We start from the raw sequence: 12,439 nt of genomic DNA on the forward strand, positions 1-12,439 counted from the left end.
ACTAACTATGGCCACCAGCCATTGAAACCTCGCTGTGTACGCACCGTGCAGGCTGTAGCAATAAATAATCGGTCTTTGTTGAAAAGGCCGTGCTGTTCTCGCGAATTTTTCCACGGCGGCCAGTACGGTGCAACAGCATCGGACTTCACAAAGCCCCTTTCCGGATACGATCTCGTTCGATGTATGGTCTCGTTGTGACTTGTGACTCATACGACTTCTCATACGCTTCTGACGCTCCATACAAAACCGTAGAGCTTTTTGCATGACGTCGCTGCTCCTTGCTATCTTGCCAACTAACGCGTATACAGAGCATTCCACGATTTTCCATTTAAAACATCACCAGCGTAATGTAGAAGAAAAGATGGGGCTACTTCGCCGGACAAAACGTTCGCAAGTTGAAGGGTACAACTTTCCAATTATGCGGAGATTCTTAACCCATTTGTATCATAGTCCTACTTCAGAGAACTGATCCTTATCACCGCGAGCGGTCGGTCGTAGGTGCAGTAAATGACATCCGAATTCTTCATGGAGTTTATCGAAAATTTATTGTTTAAAACGATTGGTAGACAATGTTACTTCGCAAACATCGCATCTTACATTCTTTATAACAGAGGAGAAAAGTAAAAATTATTTAGATTAAAATGGAAATAAAAAGAAGCAGTAATAATCCGCGCTTGGATGCAAATGGGTTAAGAACGGAACTAATTCCTTGACAAAATGATAAAATCGGTTATCTGACAGTTATCCGGCCGATAATACGCGACAATCGATGGCTCGGTAACTCGAATCTGTACAAGTCGAAGATCCCATGCCACTCCGCAGCGAGAACGTTCTATCGGTCGAAACAAAACTCCGACTATTTGCCGACTATTTAAAGCTCGAGCTCGGAGTAGCCAGACTTCTACAACAAGTTCAAGTTTACCTTTATAAGTGGAATTTCTATCGTTGCTGCTTCCGCAGCACGAAGCGTGTATCTGTGTGCAACGATAAGATCTAAAACAGTTTCGAATCACTTCGAATCTGTATCGGTACAGATGATGACAATTTCGAATCACTTGCAACGGGATTCGAAGCTTACGACTCTTGAGAGTTTTGACTCAGTTTTGAATCTTAATAAGCCTGGAATCTTCCAAGTGTTTCGATTCTCGCTCATCTTGGAAGCCTTGAAAGTTTAGTCTTCTCGGAAGTCTGGATCGTGCCTTGTCGTCAAAATGACGGTCGACGAATTCATCGAGCCGCTCCTCCGTCTTTGTTTATGCCTCAACAAGATAAGCCGCATAGAGCCATAGTCTTTAGAGCCTGCACCATGGCCTAAGCATCGCTTCCACTCTCAAACTCTCGAGCTCGAAGAGTATCGAATATACCGCATCAACGCTTCTAAGATGATCAATGCTTGAGAGACATTAAATACCCGACGAATTTATTACGAATCAACGGCGATCAAGACTCTCGAGAGTCTTAAAATTCGAATCACATTCGACGCGATTCGAATTTGCCGCCATATATGTATATTCAATTCGAAGCGATTCGAAAGTGTTTCAGGTTCCATCGATGGTTATGTGTCGCGAAGCGTCAGAAACCAATCAGTGCACGTATCGTCTGTCTTTAAACTGTTACGATTATCCCAAATCACGTAAGACGCAAGAATGAACGTAAGACGATAAAAACCATGTTCCTACTTCGTTGTGTTTCGACCACGTGCACATCCATTGAAGCTGGTCCTTTTTCCTCAGTCGAACGAGTAATTGGCATCACTTTGCTCGCATCTTTAACGTTTACATTTCATGAATTTCATGAGTTCTACGAGGAAGCTTGGGATACCAACATCTTCTGAAAAGGTGAGCCTTCGTGCAAGCTTCGGCATGTCCAAGTTTCGTTTGTTAAACTTGGTAAACTCTTTTACTCGGAAATTTCGATAGGTCTGAACCTAATAACTCGAAGATTTCTCTCCAGCTTAGAGTTACCGATGCTCGACTGTATGACGATGATTCGTGCGACTATAAACACACGAATTAGAAAAGATAGGTACGACGAACTTGGTTTCAGGACACGCTGAATTTCCCGCATTTTTCTCATACCGTATGATAGCTTTTGACAAGCAAAATCCAAAGGTACTAGGTTTTAAGACACGGTATAATATTACCGTAATATATAAACTATAAAAATATATAGAAAATGTATATAGTATGCAAACTACTATACTACTATATAGACAACAACGTCTCAGTCTTATTTTCGCTTATACATCACACCGAATAATGTTTGTATGGAACATTGTGACATCCTGTACATAGGTTTTCGTGTAAGTACAGACACACGTGTAAGACACGTTTACAACAGCTTGACGAAACGAAATTACGAGGCTGGAAACGCGTTTTCTCTGTGGTCCTCGTGCTTGAAAATATCCGCAACGCTCAAGTACCTTCTACGGCGCCATCGAGGCCAAACGAGCACCCTCGTTCCCGAATATCCGACGTTTCTCGCCTCTTCTCGTCCCCCAGTGTCAGTTTCATCCACGGGATACCACGGACGAACTATAGTTTTGCGGATACGATAAAGATTCCGTGCGTTGAGTGGTTGGCTTTGGTGCTGGGAGATAGGTGCAAAAGGGCGTGCCAAGAAATGTTACGCGTTTTATGATGTTGAGTCATCGAGAGGAGAAAAGTAGTGGACGTATATAGAAGAATGACGTTATACGGGTACGTTTTCACAGATATTGTTGGACGTCGTGATCCATTCGTCGATTGACATCACAGTGGTGTTAGCGCAACGTGGTCGTAACGGGTCATATCGCGCAAGATTTTGTATGTTTAATTAATCCGGGAATTTTCGCAGGTTGAAAATACAGTTAACGTAGAATGTATATTCGCTCGGTACTCAATTTACAAAATTACAAAATTATCAAAAAAACAGGAAATATATACATATTCTTAGGAATCTGCAAAGTAATTTTCGAGGAAAAATGTGAAAAGAAACGACGAAGAGCGCGAGAGATTCCTGTTGTGAAAATGTTAAGAAACATCGAGCGAAAAAAAATAAAAATATATGCGTAATAAGCATTCGTATCGTTTCATAGGTCGAAACGTACACAGACACGAAATGAGAAAAGGTCGACCTTCTTAAAGAAAGCAATAACATCCCGTAAATCTCCAAGGAAACAATGTCAAACATTGTCAAACATTGTCAAACATTGTCAAACATTGTCAAACATTGTCGGTCGGCTTTTACTTCTATCGATCAGGATTTGCGAAGTTCCAATAACAAGATCCAAATAAATGACGCGTCTTATGCTACCAACAAGTAATCTTCCGCGAATTACATGAAGAAATACCGAGGAAATTCTACGTGCAGAAAATAAGAAGAGAAATTAAGAAAAAAAGAGAAGAAACCTAGCAACCAGGTGAAAACGAGCAGAAAGTTGTAACGACCTCGCGTGAGAGAGGAAGAAAGAGAGAAGATAAATCAATAAACGAATGAAACCGTACATGAGAACCGTCCAGGAAGAGCGTGCGGCTAAGTCCTGGCGAAAGAAACCGGAAGAGAGGAGAAGAAAGGCCGGCAAACAAGCGTATTTGAAAAAATAGAACCACAGCCACTGTTTCAAAAGGATTGTTCCCCGTGGCGAAATAGTTCTTGCAGTCATTGTTCTTTTCCTCGAAAGAACAGGCTCTTTTCAAAGGAAAACGTCCCTTTCACACGTAAACGAAACGCCTCTAGCGTGTAATCAAAATGTCTCTTGCATCGTTTTTCCCCCGTGAAAAAAGAAAAAGAAAAAAGGATATAAGATAATGGAAAATTGGCTGTGTCGCTTCTTCGCTAATTTTGGAATTTTTGGATTTTTGGAAACATAACAGAAAGTTTCTCGAAACGAACGCTGGTCATCTATCAATCTACTGTTTCCTTGTAAAACCAAAGAAACTTTTGGCACAACCTAATAGAAAGTTCCTATTTATAATATCAAAATACATATGTTTCTCGTATCTATCGCAATGATTAACGAAGATTAACCGAATAACAAAATTTCATCGTCCGTGTTACCCGGAATGAAACATTTTTCATTTATAACATACTAAAATACGAGTGTTGTAATAAGTGTCTGAATAAATAATAAAAATCAGCCAGGTAACAAAAGTTTTTGAATGAAACGATCGTCGAATATCTTCCATCGTCCATCGTTCAGAAGATTGTAATTTGTTATTTATCAGAGAATGTGTCAACCTAATTCTGCGATAGATACGAAGATCAAATTTGTTTCGATATCTCATGGATTTCTATCGTGGTTACGATGTTAGCGTACCATGGATGTTCCAGCAACGATGTTATCTGCCTACGTCGATAAGACTGTACGATCTAATTATCTGACAAATGGCGCCAGTACGCGCATGTATCGCAGTTTCTTCTTATCTGCATCGATGCTGTGGCTGTCGCCTACAAACCCACAATAATCGCCAGAACGATGAATTTTATTTCTTGGTGCGCGATCTAACGTTCTTTGAGCTTTCGGTTTTATATGCAGCTATAATTTCCCTATTTTACGCCAGTTCTCCTTATCTTCTTGTCTTGTCAAGCAAAATTATTAATTTTACTTGCATTCAGCTTTCGCAATTCTCAACTTATCTCGTCTCATCGAAGTATCGCGCTCATCTACCAAACGTGCACGATAAGACGAAACACAAAGAAGATATTGAAGCATTTTCAGCTTGAAAAAAACCTTTCAAACTGTGCGATACGTTGATACAAACGAACGTAAAATGCAAATTTTATGCTTCTTTCTCCTTCCGACGAAAACGTCGTATATCCAAGGAAGTTAAGTTTCAGACAAATTATTACGACAGTAGCAAGTTTCTTTTTAAAGCAACTAAGCTAGAAAATTTTCTAAACGCACTCGCAGCATCTCCCGTACAAATAGTAGCGAATTTCTTTGCTCTAATCGACGAGGTGTCTCGATTATTGACACAGTACAGATAAAGAAGCATCTTATCGTTCCTTAAACAAAAAGGAAACTCCTAGCATCGTAACAATAATTCAAAAGCAGATTGCATACTGCTCGATAATTGCCTCGCACGATACAGTATCAAGCAGGCTCTGATAAGTTTGAATTATGTGCGTCGCGGACGAACTAAAATGCGGAATAAATTAGGAACTTTGTTCCTATTATTGTATCTCTTTAATCCAGAAATTTTCCATGAGCGTGTAAATATTCAGAGCCCAACAATGATCAAATATATATAATCTGCGTCATAGAACGAACAATGATTGTTAAATTATTCAACGATTCGCATGTATCCATCATCCTCAACCACTATTATTCTCTGTTCCATCGCATAAACTTCCGAATTTCATGTATTTCCGTTGAACGGATGAGGAGGAGCAAGTTTTTCAGCGCGATTACGCGAAAGATAAGAACTTTCGAATGTATCTCATTGGAATTTCATGAGACAGTTACTATCTTATCGTGGAGGAACTCGACCAACCGACGTGAATTCGATGGATCACGAAACTTCGACAAAAGATTAAGAAGGAAAAAGATGCTCGCCGAGGGAAAGTCAGAATTATGCGGAAAAATTTGAAGGGCTCAGGCAAGAACGACCCTCGTCTATATTTTTCCTTCTCTCGGGAGAGCAACAGGAATATTCCAGCGTCTTTCCTATCTACCGAGTGTCTTTCCATTCTCTTAAACGAAATATTTATCATATTATGCGTCAAAATTCCCGCTCTATTCTGTTCGCGTTTTGGTCCCCAAATTTTTATTCCGAATTGTTCTATAGTACTAAATAATACTTTGCAACAATCTTTACAACAATTACAACTATTCGGAATAATTTTAAAAAATCCGAGTTTCGAAGAACGAGAGGCCGGTCAAAGATCTAGTTTTCTGGGGTTGCTCCAACAACCTCACCAAGCTTAATCGTTGTTTCTTCGGAACGACGTATTACAACTTGGAAGAACAACGAGAAGATTCGAGATTTAAGAAATATGGGGTTAACTTCATACAGGGTTTACATCTCTTGCCACAGACAGAGTCCGATACTCTGGTAAATGTAAACCGAAACGAGGAATATTTATTTCGAGTTTCACTCGAATTCGACGTTTTTCGTTACGAGCTAGACAATTTTGGAAAAATATTTCTCAAGAGATCACTCACCGTTCGATCTTGTCCATCGTGGTGGGATGCTGCAAGATGGTTTGCTGTCCGGACATCTCGACGACGCATTGTGTACCGAGTTCCAGCTCTGGAAAAATGGAACAACCAGTTAATTCGAAGTGAGCAGAAATTGCGAACGTCATTTGAATTTCAAACAAGTAGCTCGAGATAAGAGAAAAGGCGATACGCGGTGAAAGAAAATTTACGAAACTCTGTTTCGAGAGGTGAAACGAGGAGTCGATAGATAAATTTAAATATCGCCGGTTTGCTATATTTATAATATATAATTATTCTTAAAAATAAAACTATATGTATATACACGGTTTTATATAAGTAATAATATATAATAAACAAATAGTGCACGTTACATACTTAGTGTTGTTAGTACAATTAATTAAAATAAAAATACGTAACGTGTTAAATTTTGGGCAAAATTCTAATTAAATTCTCGTCTACGTAGACACGCTGTAAATTGAAACGAGTCAGTCTACTCGAATAATGGAAATTCATTATCGACTTTCTCTTCTATTAATAACTTGCCATCCGAACAATAGGCGTTAATACGTTCATAGAATGAAATCAGAGAATGTTCGATCGATTTATCCAAAACGTTTCGCAACTATCGTGATAACACGGTAATCATATATAATTAATCGTTATACGAGAACATTTCATTATGGAAGATATATTGTATTCTATAATAACACAAATTAATCCAATAAGAGATGCTTCTGATTAGAGCAAATAACGATTTAATCGGATTAATGATCTTCGTGATAGATAAAAGATCGTAGAGAAATATTTAACAATTGCTAAATTAATAAAAATCTGTTTCCTACTGTCGTTGTTGCACCGTCCTTTCGAGCCTATATTTTCTATGCAACGAACGTTAATAACGTTGCACGAGGCGTGTTTATGACATTCCTGATGCATAATTAAATATCCACAGCATGCTCAAGGGAATTTATATAATTATAAACCTCCGACAAGCTGAACAAAGCCTGAACATTATTCAACATACAAGTTGAGATTGGCTATGAAGTTTAGTGACGGCATTATGACATCTCGCAAAAATAGTACATACTTTTCAAAAGTACCGCGTGTCTAGAATTCCAATTGACTCGGATGTCGGAGTCAAAAATTATACGCTGCGTACACAATTCCATAAAACATGTGAAATTTCTAGTTTCTGCGATTGATAAAAATTTGTCGTAGAAACCGAACGAATTTCACGGTCAAAGTAAAATAAAAAAGCAATAATCATAAAACGTCCAAGCTGCGATAACCAAGTCGTGGAAATTTTTCGAAATTTAAATAACATTGTTCAAAACTTTATACGCGATACTTTACAGAACCACAAAATTCGCATAATCCATTCCTCTAAAGCGGAGACCGTTGTTTGAAGCTGTTATATACACGCGTGGCGAAGTACAAGAGAGTATGGAAATAAGGAGAAACAGATCGTATGTAGTCAGACGCACAGTGGACGCAAAATCTACTTTCACATGATGATACATATTCTTCGATCGATTTATTTCTTTTAGTTGGATATCGTTTCTGCTTCTCACGGTACACGCGTTTTGTCATTATATTCAACACTTTTTACCCGTGTTACCTGTGCTATGAGCAGAAAAAAGTGCGTAAACCTGTTTCAATTCCTCGCGCGATTGCCTCGATTATTTCTTCTGCGAATACTTTTCCGATCTTTGCGAAATGTAGTAGCATACACCTACGATAAATATCTTGCAGCTTCCCTATGACTAATAATTAATTTTTCATATTGGTTTCCAGATTTTACCGATTACAGCGCTGACGAAATTTCAAAATAATTTCCCTATAAAACATAATATATTGGCAAAAGGTTTCTGTAAATAATCGAATACCTTCGTAAGCTACTGTATATAAATACCAAACGCAAATACCAAGTTTCTAAATTACAAACATCCACTGCAAGCTAAATTCGATAATAACAAAAAGCTGCATCTTAATCCTTCGCCTCGAGGCTGATGCTATACCTGTTTATATATATATATATATATACACACACAGCATGAGTCAGAATATGTGGGAAGTATGGCAAGAGCTGATTCAGCGCACCAAAGCAAGAAGAAAAGTTCGTACAAACATATGCCCGATATGAGTTTTCGAGTAATTGCTTGTTTTTGTGTTGTAATAGTTGCTTATCTATATATCAAAGAAATTGCTCCAAGTGATCCAACTTGAACAGAAGCGCGAATGTGTCGCGTCGTAGAACTTGTTCGAACAGCTTACGCGAATTTCCTCCTAGCTTTGGTCTTTCACGAAGAGTTTCAACGCGGTCAACTTGCTTTTTACGAGCGACACATTTTAAATAAACCATCCTAATTGATAATCGAATGGATTCTCTAGAGAGCGAGGAGATAAGATCAACACAGCTCATTCGTTTGTCAGACAATCGTCGACTGGTAACGAGGGAATGACACACGCCGATTTTGATGAAACTTCGCTTCAGTGTTCGTTACACCTGCCCGAAGAATTTAGTCGAAATTTATTGAAATAAATCTTGTAACGTATCTTGAGAATCGTAAATTTGTGCGAAAGGTTTCTTGAAAAATCCATTTATTCGTTTAATTTTCGTAAGAGGAGGATTTCTTCAACAAGTTTTTCGCACAGACTTTACGAATCTCTCGAGAAACTGTATAACATTTATTTCGATCGTTTTCTTTTCGTATCTGTCGTCATAGTTTTACGATTTACATAGAACGACCGGTTCGGATAAAAAGTTTCAGATAGTTGGAGCTGCTTTGAAAATAAAGAACGACCATGAACGAATTACGACTAAATTCTTAGGTAGTTCTAAGGAACACTTGTGCAAAGTTTCATCGAAATCGACGCGTATCGGTCACCTCGACTCCCTCGCCAGTAACGTCTAGAGCATCGTAAAGTAAACTGTAACTGGAAAATAAGGTCATTCCGGGCGTACCATATGTTTATACCAACTTTTCTTCTTGTTTTAGTGCGCCGAAACAGCACCTTTGTCGTACTTGCCGTGTGTTCCCACTCACTCTGTGTACGTATGTACCTACCAACGACCAACGAGAAACAGAGCGAATAAGAAAACATGGAAGCCATACAACTCGTAATATACAATGTATGTTCCTGCTTGGTAGGTCGTAATACTCGTTACATCTACAGCCGGGCGTAATCGTATCACGCGACAACGATTCGCGAGTAAACATTCGCGCTCGAGTTATTCGAACAAACTGGCTGGTCGGTTCGATCGATCGCGTCTCGGGATGCGAAACTTTCGTGGGATCTACATATTAGAGGTTTGCGGTAAAAGTTTTTTTCCAAGGAAAAATCGTATTCGCGTAAGTCGTTGCGATCGCCAGGAAATCCAGCGATTTCCAAGCGGCCGCCTTTATGCCTCGTAAGACCTTTTTCTTCGTTTCTTTTATCTTCTTCTACCGTTTCTCCGACTATTCCGGATGCCGCGGATGTTCGGCTTCTCGATTTTTATGTATCAGGTTGTGCCAAAAGTTTCTTTCGTTTTATAAGGAAATAATAGATGTGTTTTTTGTTTTATATTAGTTTATTGAACGATCCATTTTGTTTTATTGGAAAATGCGCATCTGTCGTTTCCTTCTAAAAACGAAAGAAACTTTTGGCACAATCTAATAAATAATTTCGCGAAGATGAAATTTCCCGAGGTCTTCGAACCTTGGCACGGTCGAGATTCGATAATTGTTCAAGTTTATCGATAAGCGTGGAAAACTTGAAACCTTACCACGAAATTTGTGCATAGATTCCTAGGTTCATAGGTTTCTATAATCAGGTTTCTGTGCCACGCTTGTGTTTTCCACTCTCTTCGGTCGTTTAATATTTCAAGCATTAACTAAGTCAAATACGTACATTATTCATCGCTATCGATTATAGACAGCCACTGGGAATGATCTACGTACTATAAATGCGGCAGTTGAATCTCGAAGAAGTACACAGTCTCGTAAAAGTTTTCAAAAGAATACGTGCCGTACGTGCTATAAGCGAAAGAACCATTTCCTCAAATTAAATTTCCTAATGGAAGCGTTGAAGTTTTTTAAATCTTATTGAAAAAAATTCTATCTTCGTTGCCTGTCATCCATTTTATCAATTACTTCGTATAAAGCGTGTAAAGATATGTAGCAAGTTAATCCTGTGGAATAAACGCAACCGTAAAAAACCGTAAGAAAAAGGAAAAGAAATACAATTCGAACGAGTAGACCTAACAGCCACGTAAACCAAGAGGAACCTCTACGAAGGAAGAACAGAAACTATGAAAAAAGGAAAAAAAGAGAAGGGAAGAAAAGAAACGAAATAGAAGAGAATGTAGCGACAGACGGGTCCCGGATGATCGATACGATTACTCAAAGCGACAGAAGAGAAAAGCAGAGAGGCGTAAAAGCCAGAAGGGGAACGATGCATGAGGAAGCCATGCATGAGACAACGTCTTATGACAGCCACGAGTCATAACGCTCGTAACATTCAACTGCACGCGCATACGTAATCGCGTAAGGCGGCAAATCCATACTAAACGACCAGCCATTCTTCTCTCGCTTTACCGTTGGCGTTATTCAAACGCGTCTCGGCGACTAGAACCGCCGCGATCGGATCGATACACCGTGTACCGTGTGTTCATTCATGACTCGATGCGTTCAATACCACGGGATATCGTTTTTCCTCCCTTCGTTACGAGCCAGCCCTTTGCCGAGGCTTTTCTCTTTCAGAACGCGCGGCAATGATGGTAAATGACGCGAACCGGGAAGGTTTTTACGGTCGTTTGAAACTTGACAAATGGAAAATTAAGTTCTTCGCCTGTGCGAGCGTTTGCGCGGCGCTCACCAAAGCGAGCGAAATTTCAACTCTTTTACGCCCACGTGTCACGGGTCACAAAGCGTTTTCAGATTTACAGACGTTAAATGGACAATTCATTTCCATTCATTGATTAGCGATACGTTAATGATTCATTAAAGCGATCTGAAAACGTATTTATAGAAGTTACGAGATATTCAGTGGAAACGTGTATCGAGTAGGCAACTGGTATTAACGATGAATATAACGATATGAATAGTCATCGATAATCATCGAGCTTATCAAGCTGATTTGCCTCGATAGTGGCCAAGTTTACACAATGTAATCCTTAGAGGAGAGCGTTTAAACGATAAAACCTTTTCCTTGCGACCTGCCCATTAAATCAGTTAATTAACTAGATTAATTTAACTAGGTTAATTAATTAACGATTAACTAGATCAGTTGAATTGCAACTGTTCGGTCGAGCGGCGAACCCTGAACGATATTAACCTTCAAGGTGGGCGAGATTAAAAATTTATAGTATAAACGCTAAGCAAGAGAATTGAAGTGTAGGTGTCGGTCTACGGGGTGGGTTTTCGTCAACGTTTCCGATGAGATGGAGATCTGTGTCTGTCCAACTGTCGTAGGTGTCTCGCAAGTGGCGCGTGTTACGCGACCTGGTCGAGGGTGCGTAACGTAACGTCCCGCTAGAGACATTGTCCGATAGTCTGTCGTCGAGTTCTCATCTGATGTCCAAGTTTATGACACGTCGTTTGCTATCGAGCAGATCTTATCGAGCGCCTAAGATGCTAATTTAGTTGTCGACGTGGTCCGAGTTGTAGACTGTATAACGTGCAGTGTGGAAAATTCCAACTTCTGAAAAACAGCGGATGTGCTGTGCGTATCGTAGAATGAGGATAATCTTCTATCCTCGACAGTTTAAAAATTTACGAATCAGATGTTCGTGTGGATCGTTTGAACGACGTTACGAGGCTGATTTAACGCAAGATATGACACCATTCGCGAAAGCACGGTTACAACCTTCCACTTGTAGCGTCGCAAAAAGGAACGAAGAGCAGCCAGTAGTGTGAAACTAAGGGCAGCTTGATGGCCGAATAAATAATACACCGTTCTACGCGATAAAACGTACAATCACAAGGTAGACGTTCTAATCGATAAAAGCAAATTCGAAATTTTCCGAATGGTGCCACTATCGGAACAAAGCAGCGATACGATAAGTATCAAACGTAATCTCTCTGAATATCGAGGTTTATTAACATAACAGAGATAATTGACCGTTTATATATGTTCACGATCTCTGCAAAATATACTTGCGCTAAATATTTTACAACTTCTTCATATATTACATCGTCCATTTATAATCCATTTTCTTCCAATAGATAATACAGTACAACATAATATGATATTCAACAAAACAATATAAAAGAAAACATATGACGCATCTATTATTTCTTTGGAAAACGAAAG

At 39.3% G+C, this 12,439-nt stretch overlaps 1 protein-coding gene across 10 annotated transcripts in view; it reads right to left on the minus strand.

Moving 5' to 3' along the window:
- The window catches only part of LOC122571801 (kinesin-like protein KIF13B), a 162,438-nt gene that overhangs the window by 125,379 nt on the left and 24,620 nt on the right, over positions 1 to 12,439 (minus strand). For all 10 annotated transcript variants that reach the window (XM_043735953.1, XM_043735954.1, XM_043735963.1 and 7 more), the window contains exon 2: positions 6,146 to 6,233. In XM_043735953.1, coding sequence (XP_043591888.1) covers positions 6,146 to 6,233 — 88 coding nt within the window. The remainder of the gene's footprint in view (positions 1 to 6,145; positions 6,234 to 12,439) is intronic.

This window comes from Bombus pyrosoma, linkage group LG10 (assembly GCF_014825855.1).
Source record: "Bombus pyrosoma isolate SC7728 linkage group LG10, ASM1482585v1, whole genome shotgun sequence".
Taxonomy (NCBI): domain Eukaryota; kingdom Metazoa; phylum Arthropoda; class Insecta; order Hymenoptera; family Apidae; genus Bombus; species Bombus pyrosoma.